This window comes from Leuciscus leuciscus (assembly GCF_965113295.1).
Source record: "Leuciscus leuciscus genome assembly, chromosome: 19".
NCBI lineage: Eukaryota > Metazoa > Chordata > Actinopteri > Cypriniformes > Leuciscidae > Leuciscus > Leuciscus leuciscus.
The window spans coordinates 18159803-18182666 of NC_138743.1; the positions used below are offsets into that span (position 1 = coordinate 18159803).

A 22864-nucleotide genomic window follows, 5' to 3' on the forward strand; every position below is an offset into this window, starting at 1 on the left:
GTGAGAAACAGTGTAGTCTGGGTAATGTAGTTGCGTGGAACTAAATCCCCACTTCCGGCATTTGGTGATTGTGGGGAAAAAACTACATTTCCCGTCAGTGGCGCTATAAGCCCCGCCTCTAATGGAGGATCAGGAAGCAGTAGGCGTGTTTTCGTGCTGTCATACGGAGAATGGCATCGGGACTGTTCAAATGTGTCGAGTGTAACGAAGATGCAACCGAACTGTATCGAGACTACAGCCATGGCATACTGAAGCTCACCAGATGTGTGAGTACATCATCTTTTCTAGTTTAGTCTGGTTTTATCTGATCTGTTGAGGTTAGCATGCTCACAGTTTAGGCGGCCTATTGTAATGCATATACATAGGGAAGCCCGCTGATATCTGTCGCTATTTTACTCTGTATTTATTATTTATTGCTGTATTTATATTTTTCTCGGCTGAAAGTTACCCCCATCTGTTGAGCACATCCAACGTTAAAGCCTTGGCAAAAAAAGAAGAAAAAAAAATACAACGAATATATGGTGAAACTGCTGTTTATTGACAAAGCTTAAAGAAGAGTACCTTTAAAGAATTTAAATTAATTAAAAATGCAATATTATCTGATGCTGTAAGTCCATCTTCCACATCTCTGCATTTGAAATACATTATAGGCTATTTAATACCTTAAAAAAAGACATAATACAATTATGAAATTGATGTTTTGTCTAATATTGTCACTAATATCTGTAGATATGTTTTTTTGTAAATTAAATTTGTTATTCCCCTTTGCAGAGTTCATGCAAGAAGCCGGTTGACAAATACATAGAATATGATCCAGTTATTATTCTGATAGATGCCACTCTATGCAAAATCCAGGCCTTTAGACATATACTCTTCAACACTGAGATCAATGTGAGTAAAACGTATTTTTACTTTTGTTTTGAAAAAAAAAAATATGTGTACAGAAAGTTACCCTGATAGCACAAGTAAATATCTGAGACAACTATTTGATGTCTGCATTTACATCTGCAAGATGTATTTTTTAGTGTTTGCTCATCTGCAATACGTCTCTTGGACGTTTCCTGTTAGATGTCATATAGACATTTAGAATATGTCTTTAAGATGTTTAAGATTTAGAATGTGTGTAAAACTGCTTTCTAAGACGTTATTTTAGATGTTTCAGATGTTTTTACACAGCAGATGCTGTCCAGATTAACAGATCTTTAGCAGACATCTTACAGACGTACCTGTGCTTTCTACCAATTGTCACACTGTGCACAGAATACAGACTGCATATTGCATATAAATAGTAAGCATTGTATTCCATTGTAAACACAGCCTCTGTTACTCTCTCTCTAGACCCACTGGAAACTGTGTGTGTTCTGTCTGCTGTGTGAGGCGTATCTGCGCTGGTCCCTCCAGCAGGGGTCCCAGCCCAGCAATGACCCCGCTGACATCATTCGTTACACCAAAGAATGGGAGTTTTATTGCATGTTTGCACTGGCTGCACTGGGTAAATCATTGTGTTTGGCTCTGACTAATTGGATGGAATTATTGAGCAGCACTAATTGAGTTGTTGGGTAACACGAAGTAGTGTACAAGTTCTGCATGAAGGTTTTATGAAAGACAGTATTTAAGGGTTTAGAGTCACTGTAACTTTGAACAGTAAACAGTAATATTGTGAAATATTATTTCAATTTAAAATAACTGTTTGCTATTGTAATATATTTTCAAATGTAATTTATCCCTGTGATGAAAAGCTGAATTTTCAGTATCATTACTCCAGAAAACAGTTGTGCGGCACGGTCCAAAGATCGATTAGAATCAAATAATAAAATAAGATGTTAAGTGTCATCAGCATGTTAAGATGAATCCGGTGTACCAAATTTTTTTTTTCTAGAACAAAGGGTTCAAAAGTTATAACCGTTTCAAATATGAATTTTTGAACTGGTAACGGCTTAATAGAGGTCGTCCTAGAGACTTCAAAATTGTTCAGATTACTATTCATTTCCATCACTACAAGTGTGCCCATTTTCATAATTCTCCCACTTACAGTTCATAGGGATGCCATAGACTCCCATTTGGGAAAAATATTAATAAAATAAACAATTCCTAAAGGGGCTACAGTCCTTTCGGGGCTTGGCCCCTAATAATATACGTTATAAAGTTATTTATAATGTACATTATAATTCATTATATCTATATACATAATCGGCGAGCCAAAGTTAAAATGCATTGTGATATTTGCAGATTTCTTGTTACATCTGAAATTGGTTGTTCGTTGTGTGTTTTAATGCATTGTACTTAAGAATTAAGAAATAGATAAGTATTGTAATGTATTATAACTGTGGTTACAATTATTCATAAGGACATACAATGCATTGTAAGGTGCATTACAAGGCATAGTTAATGCATAAAAATACTTTTATAATGCATTTTATTATAATACATTAAAAAAAAACTTTTTTCCATTAAAATAGCTTGAATTACACTGCTCTACACCCTTGCCTCATTTAGTATTCACAATTCTATGAATATGCAAATTAGCCCCGCCTCCACTCACTCGCGCCAGCTCAGAGAGCCACCTGATTGGTTACAAGGTAGTTTGTGACGTCAGAAACACCAGCGATTTCAAACCGCGTTTTTGAGACTGTCTTTGGTTCACTGCAGTTTTAAGAAGAAAATACTCAGCAATGGTGTTGACTTGTGAATTTACATATGGTTTGTCTTAAAGCATATTAAAAACACCATATAGACATATAAACAACATTAAAAGCTTGATTTTCACCACAGGGAGAAGTAAAGTGTTACCTTCTATTCACATTCTTTTTACTGTAATGTAAAAGATTGCATTACAGTAATTAGAATATTGTTTGAGGGGAAAATGTGCTTAATTATCATGAAAATAATGTGCAAATGCAGCGATTCACCCTAACAGCCTGTGCTTTGTTTGGTTTCTAGAATTGGCCGTGTTCTGCACAGGTGTGTTGGTCATTCTCTGGACGGTGAAGCTCTTCTCTGGGGCTTCTTTTGAATTCACTCCGCTGTTAAAGGCACTTCTGCTGTCCGGCTACGGCAAAGTGCTGTTGATCCCGGCTGTCATCTGGGAGCACGATTTCTCCCCGCTCTGCTTCGGCCTCATACGACTGTTCGTTCTGACCTCCAATTCACAAGCCATAAGAGGTAAAGATCAACAAACACCTATATTCATGGAACACATACAAGTTAAACGCACTCACTGGCAGCACAAGATAAGCATACACTCTCTTTCATTCATGTAAACACCCAGAGGCAAAGCGAAATGTGCGCATAACACTCACAGAACCAAAGTAAATACTTTCTCTCCCTCCCACGGGCTCAGTTTCCCACACACATGCGTTCACACGGAGGGTTAGATTGTTTGCGTAAGGCGTTGGAGGTACAGGTCACTCCCAGAAGTTCCTGTGGTCTGAACAGATGTTTCACCAACACTGTTGTAGGGATATCAAAAGTATCAGTGTATTGGTTCTAAATTGAAACAAACTTTTGTATCATATTAAACCAACATGAATACTAACAGTCAGTGTTGGGGAAAGTTACTTTTAAAAGTAATGTGTTACAATATTGCGTTACTCCCCAAAAAAGTAACTAATTGCGTTACTTAGTTACTTTTTATGCAAAGCAATGCGTTACATTACTTTTGCGTTACTTTTGCTCACCTGGGCTGGGCTTGCTTGTTTGTTTTTTAATAAAAAATAAAAAAAATCTATTTTTGGCAAATGTTAAGGCCCTTTCACACTGAAAGGGAAAAGAATAAGCCTTGGGATGAAGGAAATGCATATTTAATTACGCCTGCACAGTAGAGGGCGCCGCTCAAACAAACCTTTCAGCTGTGCTGCTGTTCTGGATTAAAGAACAATAAGGAAGGAAGTTCAACACTCTTATTTCTAAATCTAATCTAAAGTCATTTTTGCTTATTAGAATGGTTGAATTAGATCATTGAAGGTCAGCAGCAAAGAAATTGGTTAATAAAGTGAGATTAAATACATAAAGTATATTTGTATAATTTAATATAGTTAATTATAAAAGTTTTACGTAAAATACTGAGATTGCATTTTCTGTTTTTATTCATTTTGAGGAATACTGAATGTTTTTGTGCAAGTGAGATGAGTAAATGCATGTGCACATTTAATCTAGAAATTAAATAACCATCATGTTTACACAGCGCACACAACACCTCCTCACTTTATTTCTCTCAACATGAGGACAAGAGCTGTCAGTCAATAAATGTCAAAAAGTAACTAGCGTTACTTATTTGAAAAAGTAAATTAGATATTTTGTTGTAAATTGAAAAAGTAATGTCACTTTACTAGTTACTTGAAAAAGTAATCTGATTACGTAACTCAAGTTACTTGTAATGAGTTACCCCCAACACAGCTAACAATACATATTTACTGGCACGTTTTAATCTAGATTTAATTAAGATACATTCTCCATGTTCCAGTGATTCTGAACTGCAGTCGGCGTCTGTCTCTCCTGGCGGTGTGTGGAGGCTTGCTGTTGGAGATGTGGGTCGCCCAGGCTTTAAAAACACTGCAAGTCTGTTCACAGGACTATCTGTCGATGCTCTAGATTAGAAGAACATGAGGACTTCACCATCAGGATCGTCTCGAACATTTGACCGAATGTATCTAACAGTCCTGTCTAAATATAAATGGGTGCTCTGAATTGATCCAAAACATTTTTCGTGAAAGATTCAAGAGTCAGTGAGACAGAAGGTTTGATTCATGAAACTGTTTACCTTGTTAAATCTCAGATGTGGATGTAGAGACATTCTTGTCATTACTTCAGAGATGTTGTTTAATCAAGATGTTTTGTATAAAGGAATTTATTGTGAAACTAAATGAGGTCATCGAGAGCAAATTTTTCATCTTTACTATGGTTACCACATAGTTATGAGTTTGTACATGCATATATATGTCTGGTATGTACTAAGCTAACCCCTTTGAAGACCGGTGACTTGTTTTCACTTGAGAGTTCTCCTTATACACAGAAACTAGTCTATATAGGCAGAAAAAGAGCAGGCCTGCAGTTTCCACGAAATCCTGTATGTTTATGAAGACTTTGAAGGCACAGCTTCACATTCCTGAGGTCACTTGTCAAATTCCTCCATTAGCTGTGCTGACAGAAGACATTGACTCAGATATACTGCAGATGGCTGTTGACATGATGTGTTTAAATACTGTAATGATCTGAATGTCTGTTTTATATTGTCAGGTTTATGTATGGACTTGTGTAATTTATCTGTTACATAAATGTGAAGTGTGGACTTTCAGTATGAACTTGTGCAACTTGTTCTGAACAAACTCAGGGAATAAATCTTGCACTTCTTTGTGAAACCGTTGCTTAATGTTTTGTAACGGTTTAGTGTTTCTGAGGCAGTGCTGGGGTGGATTGTGGGTATTATAGGGTACGTTAAAAAATAATATATAAACTGAATATATATTATAATATTTATTACACATGATGCGGTGGAATTTAAAAATATAATTACAATGAATTTGATAGACACACAGACAGTTAGACAGACAGACAGGTGAACATAGATAGATAGACAGACAGACAGACAGACAGGTAAACAGACATATAGACAGATAGATAGATAGACAGACAGACAGATCAAACTGCATATTTTTACACCTGTAGATTGTTATGACTAAACACAGGTCAGTGTTGAATGTCCACAAGTCAGAACAGGTTTTTTAATATCTTTGCTGAACGATCATACTCTGGTATCTTGTTGTACTACAGTCACAGTGTGCAGGTCAGAAGGATCTCTGTGTGTCCGCTTCACGGGTCAGTATTGTTTAGGAGTCAGATGGCATGCTAAATTAATCCTGAAATGAAGTTATCCAATAAGAAGAGAATGCAAGGTTGGGCTCCACTCTAAATTAAAGTCAATTACTTTTAGTCATTCTTTGAATACTTGTGTTGTGTTTTTCAGATGCTATCTGGGTACATTTAAAAATTCAACATCATTTTCAGTCGTGAGTACAAGAAAACTTAAAATATGGCTACATTCAATCCCACTGATATCATTATTTTTTTTAAATGTTATGCATAGTTCCTTTACTGGATGATGATTGGTCAATACAGTGTTCCAGTCATGCTAGAATACACTTGAAATGATGTAAAAGAGTCAGTCTCACTATTACATTCTTAAATTACTTTATTTATTTGAATAATTGTCAAGAAATTTTACATTTATTATATGTAATGTATTTATATTATACTGTATATTAAGAGGCCATCTACTAAACAATACAGGGCCGGTATTTTCTAGCAATAAAAAAATAAGAGGTACAAAATAGCAGAGATTTGTAAATCATTTAAATAACTCAACTGATTGTGGTTCCTGTAATGTGATAACCACAGTTCTGTGCACAAGGATATGATTCACTTAAAACAAAATTTAAACTTGCTATGAACAATGACAAATAGTATGGAAATGCTTGTCAGACAGTTATTGTAACAACAGTAATAATCATTGTTTTCAAACAGTTTTTCAAACACTCCATTGGTCAACCAAGCGGATAGACCCGCCTCAAACTCACACCATTGGTTGAGCCCATGTCGCTGTTTAGACATAAAAATATGATGTGGCCTGAATGTCATTTAAAATTAAAGGGATAGTTCACCCAAACATGAACAGTCAGTCATTACAAACCAATGAGGTTCATTCTTGAAAGCACATTGAGCTTCTGTTTAACATATTTAATGAGCTCTATGTGTGTGCGTTGATCAATGTTTACATATGAATAAAAGCCTAAATTAAATCTGTTTATCTTATAAACCGATTATCTAGAAGACTGATTAAACTGCTTGATTCATAAGGATTACTTTTACAATGTCTTTATGAACTTTATGATGCTTGAAAGTTTTTTGTGGAATGGACTTTCAACAGAAGGACAACAATCTCTCAGGTTTCATTAAAAAATGTCTTAATTTGTGACTTGGAACGACATGAGGGTTAGTAATTAATGACAGAATTTTCATTTTTGAGTGAACTATCACTTTAAATCCTTGATTTCTTTAGAGAAATGTCCAATAGTTCCAAAAGGTCTACATTATTTTGTTCAAGCTAATAACAGACGTATGGCTTCTTTACCACGTTCTCTGCTGCATGGGCAACACATATTTCCCTTGTTGCATTTTGAGCAGGAAAATCCCTGGTCAACGTGACGCGGACGCATTCAATAAAGATTACAGTAATCCGACTCAATCTCCTGAACAGGTGCTTAGGCCCAAACTCAGGTGTGGATTTCCATTTAGAGATTTAGCGCACAGCAATAAAACACCCTCACATGGAAACAATAAAGACCAACATCTAGCCTCCCTATTGCTGAAGAACTGTAATTGTAGAAGTATTGATACAATATCTATTAAATGTACTGAGATATCAAGTTCAAGAAAGTACAGTTAGACCTGTGAGCAGTGGAATATCATAATATAATCACTCAGACTCACAACTTATTCATCTCCTCAATATATGGCATGATTTTGTGACTTTTAATCTCGTTGTCAGTTTGTTTCTGCCAGATCAGGGCAATAACTCAGTGTTCTGCCTGCAGGCAGAAAGTTAGTATGTAATGTTAGTAATATGCCAATATAACTATAATAACTTACTATAGCTACAACATATAGCCTATAATATGTTTATGTAGCATAGCATCTTGATTTTAAAGAGGTCCTATTATGCTCATTTACATAATTTAGTTTTTGGGGTCTACTAGAATAAGTTTACATCATTTAATGTTCAAAAAACTCAATTTCCTTATAATTTACATTGTTGCAGCACCTGCTTTCACCCTCTGTCTGAGCTTTAAAACCTGCCTTCCAAAAGCACTCTGATTGGTCAGCCGGCCCCGGTCTGTTGTGACTGGTCGACCGCACAGCATATGTCGGAAATGTAATGCCCCTTAAAGGGTTATTTCACCCAAAAATTCAAAGTATCCCATAATTTACTCAGCCTCACACCATCCTAGGTATAACTTTCTTCTTTCAGCCAGCTTTATAAAAAATAATATAATATAAAATAAAATCTTGGCCAGGAATTATTTAAATGAGGAATATTATATTATAAATTCCCCTACTCCTTAAACCTACCTATACATTACCCGTATCACACCACAATAGAAGCAAAAGTCATCAACACAATAAGTACATTGTATCTAACAATATTTTTTATTTTATTTAAGTATATTAAAGACACCTAGTATAAAGTGTTACCAGTAAGGGAAACCAGCATTATTCCACGTAAACATTTCAAACAGTAATATTCTACATGACTTTATTGTGCTGCATGTTTAATTCAGCAAGTGGAATCAAGTTATAATCTTGGAAATAAAATGGTAATTTTGCACTTTTATCCAGATCTGTGTATAAATGCCTTAACATTTGGCAGGTAAATCAAATAAAAAAAGGATATAGAAGGTTGTATGGAGTGCATTGCATTATAGGAGACGATAATCCACACAGTAAGCTAATGTTCATTTATGCATATGTAGGTCAACCTGATATTATATGCATACAGAAAATTAGCATACTGTGCTGCACAGTAAACATAATATACTAAAGTATAAGCACAATATGCACATTTTCTCCATATGATAAATACATCGAGATGAATGACCCAAAGTACTACTTTTTTCAAAGTAGTATAAAATAATTTAATGTGTGAAATACTCTATCCAACAATGCAATGCACTGAATCTGACTATCCATTTCCAGTGTGATGGATGAAACTAGAGCAAATCAGCCACAATTTTCAACATCCTGATCCATTATTAAACAGGCTCCCAGAAGTTACGATATTTGTATACAGAATTGCATTAAGATGCAAATTAAATAAGATAACCAGACAACTGAATTAAGCAGTCTGAAACATTTATTGAGGTATATATATATATATATATATATATAATTCTAAAGTGACAGAAAAGTAGCAACAAAAACAGAAGAACAATACTTATTTTATATAGCTAACACACACAATAAAACATACAAAATGTATAATTCCTGTATCAATTATTAATTCAAACACATCTGACAACTTTGAAAAACACATTCGAGAACATGGACTGACCAAAAACATCAAAGCCAAACACACAAAAGCCATCTAACAGAATAATGTAGCATCTTTGTATACAAAACAACTGCAGAAATCATTTCAATGCCAACCACAGAGATCAAAGGGGCCAACAATTACTTTTACTGACTTCTATGCAAATTACAAAAACCGAGCGGGAGTTTCCGAGCAGGATCACAGTAATAAATCACCGCGGGGAAGAAGATAATGGGGAGACATTTTTAGGGTGGAACGTTCGCTGTTAATGAGAGGGACTGAAATGAAGATGCTGGATGTAGATATGAAATTATACGATAACAGAAGGGCCAGTAATGGCAAAAAAACACCTGGATTCAAAGCCGAGGTGCGTCAAGGCACGACGTGTGAAGTTCAGTGCTGCTTTTGGTCAAAGCACCTAAAGCCTTGTGGTTGCATAACAAGATCCTTGTTTTGTTTTTCTCCCTCTCAGAATTGAGCCAAATAAGCAGATTATAAAATGGAAGAGTGTTAAAGTTTAATCAGAAACGCTGGGAATTATAAAGCGGCTTGATTGTGTCTGCTGGTGCGAGAAAAAAACCCATTTCAGAGCTCAAACACACAAGAGGTAGAACAGATTCTCTCTCTGCTGATATTAATATTCTTGTAGATGAAACATCTCTGAAGATTCTCAGTCAGAATTAGATGATCCATATTGATGCACTTTTTGAATTCCAGGCATTTGATTCACCCACACATCAAGAAAATGCTTACATTATGGCATGCTGATACCATTCACAATATGCATAACGTTTGGTGGATTGATGGCCATATGCACTTGCTAAAACAGTTTATTACACATTTTGAATACAGGTGACCTCATGTACGTCACATGACATTTATGCAAAAGGAGACATGATGATTCTCCAATGATATGCACTGAAAGTGCAATGGAAGACTGAATCCAAGCAGCAATCATAAGGAAATAAATAAAACATCTACAATACATGATCTAGCATAGGTTTACATAAATTGGGAAGGAAACGCTATGGAAATGTTATGGAGCTGGTTATCGATTTACTTATACAGTATATAAATATGTTCCTAATGAGTTAATATGTTCGTAACGCAATACAACAGTAACCTGGAAGATTTGAGTTTTGTTTTGGTGATGCTGTCACAAGCTCTTAGTGCTGGTTATATCCTGGATTACATTTCAGCGAAGAATAGGTAGCACTTCCAGTATATTATTCAGAATTCATATTTTCAATAAAAACAAACCCTTGTTTCCTGTAAGCACCCAGCGAGCGACTGCTCAGCGAGAAATAAGACTTTTATAAATCCGGAGGGGTGAAGCGCCAAACCGACAGCTTTAAACCCACCAACAGAAGCTCAAACATGATTTACTGTAAACATCATTATGAAATGATATGCTTCTCCCCTTATAAAAATTATCGTATAAAATTTCCAATGTTGATTAAATCAGGAGAAAAAAAAAAATACTATGTTGTATATTATACAATAAATAATAATCCTCATATATATTTCCTATAGAAAGAGTCTGCTGTGAAACTAAATGCCAGCAAACTAAATTATGGCACAGCTTGTTTTCGTCAAAGAAAAAAAATAAAATAACAGTCAAGCGTTTTATATTGTGATATGGAACGAGTCATGTATCCAGCTGTCCTTGGATGTCCCGTTTTTAGGAGATGTGTCATTTCCATCTGGCGTTTCGGTTGGCGTCAGACCGGATTCAGTGTAATATTCCTCATCTTCATCGAAATAGCCGTTCTCCATCCCGTACGGGCCATCGGCACTGGACACAGCGGAGAGGTCCTGGCAGCTGCCTTTGTACTCCTGGATGGACTCGTGAAGGGACCAGAGCTGACAGAGCAGGGACATGTCCTGCTGCCGCAAACCCACCTGCGCAAACACACACTGGAATGAGTACTTGCAGAGATCAAAGGAACAACAAATTGCATACTAGAACAAACATTTACTTTGAAATCTACCTGTGGTATTTAGCAGAGTCATGTAATGTATATTTTGAGCTTGCATTCCAAATCTTATGTTTCCTTTGTTCTGACATTGTAATGGTTCTAGTCAGCACAGAGAAGTTCAGAAGCGAATATTTTTGTTCATCGAAGGCGCATTTTAATTTGAACGGAACATTTTTAGGCATCAAGGAGAGTTATTAATGTACGAACTGAACATTGTTGGATATCACAAGTGTTCAAAACATTCAAATCAAACGTTTTTAAACATTACTGTCTTGTTCAAAGCAAACATTTTTTGGGCATCGCAGACTAGTTCCGAACATTCGAATCGGACATTTTAGGCATTAGAGGGAAGTTAAAAACGCACGAACCAAAGTTATTTGTTCATCACAGGCGCAATCGGAACATATGGATCAAGTTAAAAACATTCGAATAAAAAAAAAAATATCAGGGAGATGTTCAAAACATTTGAAGCAAATCTTTTTGGGCATATGCAAGTTAAGAACCGAACATTTGTGTTCAACACAGAAACATTTAAATGAAACATTGCTGGGAATAACAGGATGTTCAAAACATTCAATATGTGTGTATGTGTATGTATATATAATGATTTGAATGTTTTGAACATCCTGTGATTCACAGCTATGTTTCTGTGTCAACACCTATGCTAACATTTTTGGGGGCATTTAAAAACATTTATATCGATAATTGTTGGGCATCACAAGCAAGTTCTGAATGTACGATCCAGCCATTCGAATCGAACATGGTTGGAAATGAGTGTTCGAATCTTTGAAGTCAAACATTTTTTGAGGATCACGGTCACGTTCAAAACATTCTAAGAAAAGTTTTTTTTTTTTTTTTTTTTGCCATCAATCACAGACTAGTTCCGAACATTCGAAACGAAAAATCACAGGCGGGTTCAAATATTTCAAAATTAACATCAAGTTCTTTAACGAACTTTTGACACCAATGGCGTTCCATAAAATGTTCGATTCTCTCCTATGATGTCCAAAACAAGCTGTCTCGAGTCCTGTAAGCTCACAAGCACTGACAAGTTAAACGAAACCCTGCAGTCAGAGGAGAACAGCTGTTGCTTACTATTCCGTACACTCACCATCTCTTTTCTAAGCAAAGCCAGGGCGGCATCCAGGTTAGCTGGTTTACTCGCCAGCAGACTGTCCGTGTTATTCCTTCCTCGACTCAGGTCGTCCTGAATCATGGTCTTCTTCACATACATCCTCTCCATATCCCTCCACGAGCCGCCGCTGGAGTTGAGGAGTCCGCTCAGGCTCTTGGGCAGAGGCGGCAGACCCTCAATACAGGCCAGCACACCGCCCGCTGCTCCATTCCCAACCTTACCATTCATACTAACATTCACCAATAACAAGCTATGCTTACAGTCGAAGGTACAGTAACGGCATATGATGGTTTTCTTAAAGACCTTTACACCTTGACGTCGAAAAACCCATGTAACAGCCACCGCTCCAAACAACACCTATAATCTGTCGGGCTGGAACTCGCACTTCCGTTCGCTTTAAAGAGACCCAGCGCAGACTGGGCGTGGCCAATGACGGAGAGGAGGGTCACTGAATATTCATGAGCATTAAGTTCTGATTTAATCTTTTCTTCTGATCAAAGCGCAGCCGGAGCTATTGTGTGGTAACCTACATTTTCATCACATGTATATTGTACACACACATATACATACACACACACACATATATATATATATATATATATATATATATATTCTGTTCTAAAAAAGAGATACTTATATATTATATTCACTTTAAGAAGTGTTAAAAATAAACATACTTTTATAAATATTCACATTCAATTCACATTTGTATAGCGCTTTTAACAATACACATCGTTTCAAAGCAGCTTTACAGAAAATGCAGTCCACATTACACTTTAGAGTGATCTATTATCAGAGGTAACTGTCTAAGTTATGTATTTCAGAAATGTACGTATACAAAATCAGTTAGATAAACATGTATTAATTTAAACAATGTAATAATTTAAGGCAGAAACAATGAGCTCATTGAAGTAATAAATACTTGTTTGTTAACAAATGATTATGACATTTAGAAAAATGTAGCATTGGTGCATGTTGATATAATATAAATGTGTTGCATGCATGTATGCGTGTTATATTCTAATTTAGCATTGTAATTGTGATTACAGGGTGAAATCCTCTAATGGCAGCTCAGACCTTGGCTTGAAGAACACATGGGCAGGAAATGGCCAGATGAATTGACTGAGGGTGAGGTCAGGGCCGGGATCCCAACACGGAACAAAGGTGTCAGTGGCGGGCAGATGGTGACCGCGATCGCCCACGGATCCGCCCCTCGGAAACACACAAACACACACACCCTGCTGCAGCTGGACACAAAGCATTGACATGAGGCCATTACAATGACAGCATGTGCACACAGACACACAAAGACAGCTCAGATGCTGCTAAACTTCCCTGCCTTCTTTACCAATGAACTGAATATCTACAACGTGGCTGAAACTTGTTATCTGTGTGACTCAGTGAGTTGGGATAAAGATCCGACCAGTGACCACAAGGTCATTTTGTCATGTTAAAAAACAACAACGTAAAACAATTAGCTAAAAATTAACAATTAGCCAAACAATTCCAAAGTATCCTTTCTTTACCGGTCATTTCTCTGCTCTGTTCCACATCAACACATGTTGTTCACACGAAGTGCCTTACAGTGAATGCTATCATCACTTTGATTCATTTATTATATTGCCCTTATCATATGTCCTAACGTAATTCAATCATCCTCCAGGAAGTGACACTAATATGAGGAAAAACAGCACAGACATGTGATTACTTGTGGTATTAGCTGATGTGTCAAACTAAAACATTCCATCCTGTTGGACAAAAATACAAAGATTAAATTAACACCTATATTTAGTGGTTAATCTTAAAAACTTTAGCTATTACTTCGAGTGGCTGCCAATGGGCGGAGCTTGACGTCCAACCACACTTATCCCTAAACCTAATTGAGTTAAGCTCCACCCCTTTGATCCACAGAGGTGGAGCTGGACAAGTTTAAGCCCCATCCATTCGGCAATGCACTTATTTCTATCCTGTTAATTATTTACACAATGACATGTAATTTGAATGAATAATAAAGTAATTAACAACTATTAAAATGTCAGAGCTTATTTTGTAAGGGGCCGTTCACACAGAATACGTTTTGGTATTTCACTGTGCCGTTGTTCCATTGTTTTTCTATACAAGCGCACTAAATGGGAGTGTTTGACCGTGTCTTTGCATTCCTCTGCACTGCTTTTCCATTGTTTTTCTATGTAAACATCTGTTAGATGGACGTCTTTGACCGCAGTGTTTGCTTCTTTTGCGTCTCACACACAACATGCTGTTCTTAATTGCAACACTAAAGTTAAAATTAGTACTGTCAAATTGATTTATCTAACCTAAAAGTTTGTATGTGTGTGTATATGTGTATATATATATATATATATATATATATATATATATATATATATATATACACACACACACACAAACTTTTAGGTTAGATAAATCAATTTGACAGTACTAATTTTAACTTTAGTGTTGCAATATATATATATATATATATATATATATAATATTTGCAAACTTTTATGCTAGATGTGATTTGTGATTAATCGATTTGACAGCACTAGTTCAAAATTATTATTATTTTTATTCCACTGCTTGTGTCTCACGTATTTTCTCGCCGTCAGTGTCTAGTGGACTTTGTTTTCAAGTGCTCAATTATGCGCAAGACCCTCCGGATGACGAAATTAACGTCACAGACAATACGCGGACCATCACTAAATGCAGACGACTGAAGTATGCTTTGGGCTTTAGGGTGTGGGTTAGGGGTTAGTGTCTGTTGTAGCAATTCACCTTTCGGCTATTCGGCACGCCCATTTCTTTGACCTGCAGCTACCCGTTACATTTTTTTGTGTAGAAAAACGCGAGACGCAAGCAGTGGAATAAAATAAAAAGTCTACTTTATCCTATAAAAAGGCTTGCTTCCTTAAGTTACAAACAAGTCTATTCTTTTTTTAAATGTTACAGTTCAAAAGGTACCAGAATTGTCCATATGTAAAATTAGGTATGAATGAAAATAAATACCACCTAGACTGTTTCAAGAAGACAAAGGGATACCAAATTAATTAATTGAACATTTATTTAACAACAAAGTGAAAGGCAACAGTCAAACATAAATCAGGCACGATTTTGAGGTTTTAAACACGATAGAAAATCCACTTAACATTTTAATAACGAAACATTAACATTTAAAACACACAAACATTTAAAACCACCTGAAGGGATAGTTCCACCCAAAAATGAAAATGTTGTCATCATTTACTCACCCTCACGTTGTTCCAAACTCGTATAAGTTTCTTTTTTCTGTTGAACACAAAATAAGATATTTTGAAGAATGTTAGTAACCAGACAGTTGACGGAAGCCATTGACTCCCCTTATGTATATTTTTTTCCTACTATATAAGTCAATGGCTACCGTCAACTGTTTGATTACCAACATTCTTCAAAAATAGAAAGAAGAAAGAAACTCGTAGAGGTTTGGAACAACATGAGGGTGAGTAAATGATGACAGAATTTTCATTTTTGGGTGGAACTATCCCTTTAACAAACTTCTAAATTTTTTATTAAAATAGTATGAATCAATATAAAACCATTTTTAAAACAAAAAGTCTGGTCCTAAATTGGCCAACAGTAAATTGTGCAAAGTTTTACATTTCAGTCCCAACAGAGAATGATGCATCACCATCACAGTTTTGCCTTTATCAGAACCTGTAGTGCATGTTAAAACCACATGCACAGATTATAAGTTACGTCACTGCCTGGAGCATGACAAACACTAAACAAATCACTGCGTCATGCAGGTAAATCAAAATGATGTGCTTGGGCCTATAAGTGAACCACGCCAAAATTAACATCTGCGTGTTCTAGGTGTAACATTAACAGCGTGACCTTGTCATCAGCCATTGTTTACCGAGGCGTGTGCTGGATTTGAAACACAACAATACATCATGACTCTATTCACATGGTGTTATCCTGCACGCCTTAATAAATTCACATCTGGGTGGGGTTCATTTTTTAAATGTGTGCATTCCTCTAAGGCACAAAGCACATGCAAAATTATTATGCAGAAGGCAGCACAAGCTCCGCCCCCCACTCATGGGACAACCTAACAGAGCTGTTATTGATGACACCGAGATGAAAACGACCTTGCAAAGCCTGATCCGGCAGAAAAGCTAATCACATCTAAATCCCACAGCGGACAGCCAACACGAGCGAAATTCAGTACTGCTGAATCGGCATGAACCGCGGACATCAACCCACACAAGGACAGTGACGTCTCTTCAAACAACTCACTCGGTTTCAACTAAGCTGTCAATCAGTCCTGCTGACCACACCCAATATTCTTCCCATGATGCAAAGAATCTTTTTTTACAAAATTGAGGTAGAATAAGTCAGTAATTGGAGAAGTACAAAAGGAAATGTGGTACTTTTTATGGGCTATTGCGCTGCTAACGACTTCTAAATGTATTTTAAAAGCCGTGACTTACAAAGTTATTGCATTGGAAGTAATGTTTCTCACCACTATGATATTTAATAATATGTAATCTGTCTATTTACAGCTATACCTGAGTTTTGAGCACAGGAATCCCATAGAAACACCTCTCCTAGCTTTAGTAAAGCCCTATGGCCTGTACTTGATGTTTTCAGAGATTACAACAGACAGGAATCTAAATGTTCATTGACTGCAGACTCGGGTAGTTTGATGTGGCACACAGGGCAGTGGACGGTGATCTGGAATGGAGGATTGTTTGGAACGGCGTCTCCGACCTCCTCTCTCTGCTGCACTGCAGACGTGGCGGACTCACCGACTGTCCGCTGGAAGTAATCAAAGATATGTTCGGAGTTATGCTCTTCCCGCGATCTTTTCTTGGCTCCTGAAGGCGTAGTCCCTGATGTCCGGGGGCTGCCAATGTTTCTAGGACTCGGAAAGTTGGATTCATGCTTTCCGGAGTGCTTGGAACTGGACCCTGAAGTAGTTGAAGTGTGTGAACTTTGGGGAGTGCCAGTGTTTCCGAATCCTGAGCTTGCAGCATCTGACCCTAGTTTTTGGTTACTTCCGAAGAGCTTAGAAACGTAACCTGATGTGCTAGTTGCAGACTTTTGAGGGCTTCCGAAAGCTTTCGACTTTGAATCTGGGAATTCAGTTTTAGCGCTGTTTCCAAAATATTTGGAGAGATACGACTCTATAGAGTCAGGCTTCGGCCCTGTGGTGGTGGATGAATGATGGTTATTGATCAGGCTTGTTTTCCCAAAAGGTTTTGTGTCTAAGGCACTAGATGAAGATGCTCCATTACATTTAGCAGGGTTTGCTGTCGTGGCATCTGTGGCAGGCTTGGAGGAACCGGGAGCACTGGCTGCTCTCTCCGGAGATTTGAGGACTATGGCCTGGAAGAGATCTTGCACTGACCTCTGCTTGCCTCTTAAGTCTTTGCCTTTGGAAATCCTCACAGGTGAGCCGTTGACGTTGATAAAGGCATTAGTGTTGCTAACAGACTTCCTGCGGGGAACACTCGATACACCTTTGCTGACTCTTTTGGGCAAGTTTGTCTCAATGGGCCATAGTCTTGGAAGGGGCGGAGAGTCAGGGTCAGAGTCAGAGTCAGGTTGCGCTTTAGGAGGACTCTGAATCAGCTTGTTTGTGGAAGTCTGCGTGTTCCCTCCAAGAATAAACCCTCTCCCACTGAATGGAATGACATTTCTGATGTCTTGTAAGCCAGAGCCTGAAACACAATACATATAATATAATTGTCCAGAAAAGCAATGTGGCACTATCAAAACAATGCTCTTTGTTTGTGCAAGAGGCCTGACATAGCATCACTGGCTCAACCAATGCCATTTGTGACAGATCTACCGAATTGTGAATCATCAGTGTTGGAGTTGGCCATTTTATAAGAACCAGTTATATTGGGGTAGGACCATCTCTAAGTTTGACCAAACAAGGGGAGTTTTTAGGAAACCTGAGGTGCCCTAAACAAGACTTGCTCCTTTTAACAAGATTCTTACTTGTTAAAAGCATTCATGTCCTCGTAGAGCTTGTAATTACAACTTATAAACCATCTGACCGCTGCAACATCATGTGGAAACACTGTAGTAAAATATAGTTAAGCCATTGATCTATATTTATGATGGATCAGTGAGTTAAAATACCTTTGTTTAATAATTAGGAATTAAGGCTCAGGTATACTTAAAGGTGCAGTCTGTAAGAATGACAAAATAGGTACTGCAGTCCAATTCAAAATATCGGAGATTGTCGTTTCTCCCGCCACCTGCTCCTCAGACTGGGCGGTGCTCACGCGGGTTCCCAGTTTAAGCACACGCAACAGGAACGAGCGCAATGGACAATAAAAATTAGCAAATTGGCAACGTGCAGCATCACAGGCCAAAACAAAAACAAACATTCCAGCCTGGAAACACACATTTCAAAGTAAAATGACTGGCTGTTTTTTTTGAGAGAAAGGAGTATGTGAACTTAGCATGTTTCCTCAATATATCCAAACATATATAGTATTGTTATGCTTTAGTAGAGTGAAAAAAGTGAATTCATTTTTAAAGATTAATTAATTTTCTTTGTTCCGCTCTGTATGGCGCAGTTTAGTCAATTTTGACAGCAACTTTTTATTTAGTTATAGTGTAGTTTAGTCTTTTGGCTAAAATGCCAAGTCCATGAAAACGAAGCTATTGTGATTGAATCTCTTCCCAAATCAACCCTATCTAACATTTTCATTTCATTCTAATTCATTGATGAAAAGGTCAATAGATTTCAACACAGATTCATTTTTCCAATAATAGTGTTGCCATAGAGTACCATACTCTATTTGAACCTATTTTGAATCCTATTTGAAAAATCATTATTCTAGCAGAAGTGGTATAGAAAGTTCAGACCTTTTTTTCTATTTATGTTTTCTATTTAGCATTTGACATTAAAGCTATTCTAATTTGCTTTTCAGTGTTATTTTTAAAACTATGCACATTTGTATGAATAAAAGTAAATTTATACATCGTTTAATAATGTGGTAATAGCGAATGGATCACCTGTTGTGCTGCTGGGAGGCTTTGAACTCTTGGAAATCTCACTGGAAGGATTTTTGTCTTTCTTTTTGTCGCTTTTGCCTGTTTTCCCATAATTCTCTGGCTCTTTGATTTTGGTGTATGTTCCACCGCAGGTCCTTTGGTGCTCAGCCCACCAGAGATCTCTGGCCGAGGGAGGTCTGTTCATCGCACGCTTTACGTAGCCAAAGAACGGTTTGCGATTCTGACAGGGTCCGTTACAGCGCCACCAGTGCTGCCTGTACACGTCAACCTCATCGTGAAACGAGTGATATATCTGTAAATGAGAAGCAATACAGCACAGAGATTGGTGTCATAATGTTCTGCTAGTTAAGTCATGACGTATAGAATACTGTTTCTGGGTCCAAACCTCTTCTCCATTTCAAGTGAGAATACTTTCTCAACAATCATTTATGAGCACTATTCATTTATAGCAGATCTATAAGCTAAGTTTACATTACAGTCTTCAGGCTCATGACATCTCCAATATTTTAACAATTCATAAAAGACGAATCACTGTCTGGTCAACTGAGATTTCGGTATAGAGATAAAGGTTAGATCACCGTGAGTGTATATCGGCACCGTTTGTTGTTTGCTTTTGGGATCTGATAGAGCATTTGGACCAGGAAACTGACACGTGACGTCAGACTTAACAACTGGATATTGTTTATCTGTCTGATCTGTTCACTGTCTTACAGTGATTTTGGTGCCGCTTGCTTGGTTGATTCTGTCCATGTGTTTGCAGAACTCTGGTCCGTGACCATCTCGATCTCTGTTGTTTTGAGTCACAAAGAGAAGAGCGTGGATCATCTCATGAAGAAGAGTCTGTGGAAAGAAACAGTAAAATTAAAATCAAGCTGCAACTGATCATGAAATACATTTAGGGCACTTCATTTAAAATTTTCCTCACATAAATGTATAAGATGGAACATGTTATTGTAACATATAAGATATATATGATTAATGATATAGAATACAAAAATGAACTTTTTTTCTTTAGAATAGGGTGCATTGTTGAATTGTGCACAGTAAGACCAAAAGTCTGTGCTAACCCTGTAATGCCTGACATATGAAATAATATAAATCTATTTATTTATTTATTTTAAATGGAAGAGTTTATTGAACCTTTACACAAAATATAAAAAACGTATGTGTTTAATGTTGAATATCACATTTGATACAATATGCATATGGCTTTTATGACTCATACCCAGACAGCAACATAGTGTCAGCCCAGATCCGGCCCACATCTGGTATAATCCACGTGTACCAGATGTGAGCCGGATCTGGGCCGACACTATGTTGCTGTCTGGGTAATGTGGGTATAATACGATATAGCTAGTGAGTATACAGAGTTCACACTCGATTCGAGGAAAATAATACCTCAATTATATTCAGAGGCTCAAACTAAGCAAAAATTTGCAATTTGTCATTTATATGGTCAAAAAGTAAAATTAAATTATGAAAGCTTGTAAGGTAAATAGATGAGATTTGTATAACTGTATGACAGAATACTTGCATAAAATGCATTTAAATATCAGTTGTCACTCTTTATCTCCCAATACCATGAAATATGATGTTTAAATGCTTAGTTTTAAAGCCAAAGCTCTTTAGTTTTTTACATTTTCACATGATTTTTCTAATATATATATATATATATATATATATATATATATATATATATATATAGAGAGAGAGAGAGAGAGAGAGAGAGAGAGAGATAATCAAGTAATCTAAGTTGCTTAATCTAGTAAATATTCATCTTGAAATATTATGATTACAATATTGAAGTTATTCTTACGTTATTGTATAAATATAATTAAAGATTCAATTTCACAGCACAAAGACTTGTAGGATGACATTTTTATAATACATTTTTGCTAAAAGGTCTTTTTCTTGCTGAAAAGTATAAACTATCAATCGGATGACATGTAGAAGATTGTGCACAACGGGTTTGCCAGTAAAGTAAAGTTTAGAGGCTTTAGAAATTATGATACAGTAGACTTAGGTTAAGGAATTTTCATTTTGACTTTAAAGTCACATTTAACCAACCTGTACGAGATCTCTGCGAGGTCTGAGCTTCAGGAGAGGTTCACTGAGTCGAATAGAACACAAGCCTCCTCTTCCCTCATAAGAGCAAACACCAGCACACCTGAGGAAACAGACATTAGACAGTGATTACACACGTCAAAGTCATCTATCAATCTATGTCAATCTATCTATCTATCAATCTATCTATCTACCTGTCAATCTACCTATCTGTCAATCTATCTATCTATCTGTCAATCTATATGTCTGTCTTTCTACTTATATGTCTGTCTATCTATCCATCGTCTATCTATCTATCTGTCTGTCAATCTATCTATCTATCTATCTGTCTGTCAATCTATCTATCTGTCTGTCCATCTATCTATCTATCTGTCAATCTATCTATCTACCTATCTATCTATCTATCCGTCTTTCTACTTATATGTCTGTCTATCTATCTATCTGTCTGTCAATCTATCTATCTATCGATCTATCTATCTATCTATCCAATTCAATTCAAATTGCTTTATTGGCATGACTGTAAAATTTTAATATCCATCGTCTGTCTATCTATCTGTCAATCTATCTATCTATCCATCTACCTATATGTCTGTCTATCTATCCATCGTCTGTCTATCTGTCTACCTATCTATCTATCTGTCAATCTATCTATCTGTCTGTCTGTCTATCTATCTATCTATAGGCCTATGTCTATCTATCGATCGATATGTCTGTCTGTCTGTCTGTCTATATATCTATATGTCTGTCTGTGTATATATCTGTCTATGTATTTGTTTTGCTGAGCATTAGACAGAATCCTGTCCGTTGGGTTTTTGACTCTTACAGTGTCATCCTCGGGCTCCACTTCACCTCCACCCCACTGAGTTTCCCCCAGAAGAATCTGTCGTTAAACTGCAGGAACATGGCTCTCACGTCCGGACTGGGGTCCAGCGTCTCCCACGACTCATCCACGACGGACAGCGATCTCTCAGGTCTGGGGCTGGGCTGAGAGAAGGGAATCACACCAGAGGATTCGATCTTACGCTTTTTACTGGCCGGACAGTCTTCATCACTCCATCCAGCAGCCGATGTCTCCTGATCAAACTGCTCTTGTAAACGAAGAGCGAGTAAAAAGTCTTCATCCTCCATCTTCAGTCTTCTTTAGTGCGAATAACGTTAGATCAACTGGATGACACCGTCAACCAGCACAAAAACTCCACATATAAACATTAATCAAAACCAACGAAACTCCCACCTCATACATTAAAGGGTTTAGTATAAAGTTCGGGCTAATCGAAGGTTTTCACGATACTGATTAACGTCTCAATTTTTTGAAGGAATACTGTAAGAGCACTTCCACGAGACCTTTGAAAAAAATTATTGTTGGCCAATCAGAAAGTCACACAGTGTAATGGAATGATGGGAAATGTATTTCTATTTTTAAATTTGATAATATACACGAACAGCGAAACACGGGGAATATGTGGATCTTACGCCGTGCAATGCCCAAACAGATAAAATAGAGATACACAAATATAATAAAAAATAACAACGCTGTGTTACGTTATTCTTACGTAAAATGTTGACCGATCAAAATAGTTGCACGGAGTT

General features: G+C 36.9%; 3 protein-coding genes across 3 annotated transcripts; 1 reads left to right on the top strand and 2 right to left on the bottom strand.

Moving 5' to 3' along the window:
- Positions 1-127: 127 nt before the first annotated feature.
- Positions 128-5357, top strand: arv1 (ARV1 homolog, fatty acid homeostasis modulator). The gene is made up of 5 exons (XM_082148524.1): positions 128-266; positions 772-891; positions 1339-1492; positions 2941-3162; positions 4463-5357. The coding sequence occupies exons 1-5, from the start codon at positions 171-173 to the stop codon at positions 4588-4590; spliced, it is 720 nt and encodes a 239-aa protein (XP_082004650.1). The 5' UTR covers positions 128-170; the 3' UTR covers positions 4591-5357.
- A 3617-nt stretch (positions 5358-8974) lies between these two features.
- fam89a (family with sequence similarity 89 member A) lies at positions 8975-12594 on the bottom strand. The gene is made up of 2 exons (XM_082148526.1): positions 12173-12594; positions 8975-10984 (listed from the first exon to the last, which is right to left on the bottom strand). The coding sequence occupies exons 1-2, from the start codon at positions 12422-12424 to the stop codon at positions 10709-10711; spliced, it is 528 nt and encodes a 175-aa protein (XP_082004652.1). The 5' UTR covers positions 12425-12594; the 3' UTR covers positions 8975-10708.
- A 2645-nt stretch (positions 12595-15239) lies between these two features.
- sprtn (SprT-like N-terminal domain) lies at positions 15240-22801 on the bottom strand. Its single transcript, XM_082146698.1, has 5 exons — positions 22098-22801; positions 21278-21377; positions 19922-20050; positions 19211-19502; positions 15240-17898 (listed from the first exon to the last, which is right to left on the bottom strand). The coding sequence occupies exons 1-5, from the start codon at positions 22400-22402 to the stop codon at positions 16829-16831; spliced, it is 1896 nt and encodes a 631-aa protein (XP_082002824.1). The 5' UTR covers positions 22403-22801; the 3' UTR covers positions 15240-16828.
- Between the last annotated feature and the right edge of the window lie 63 nt (positions 22802-22864).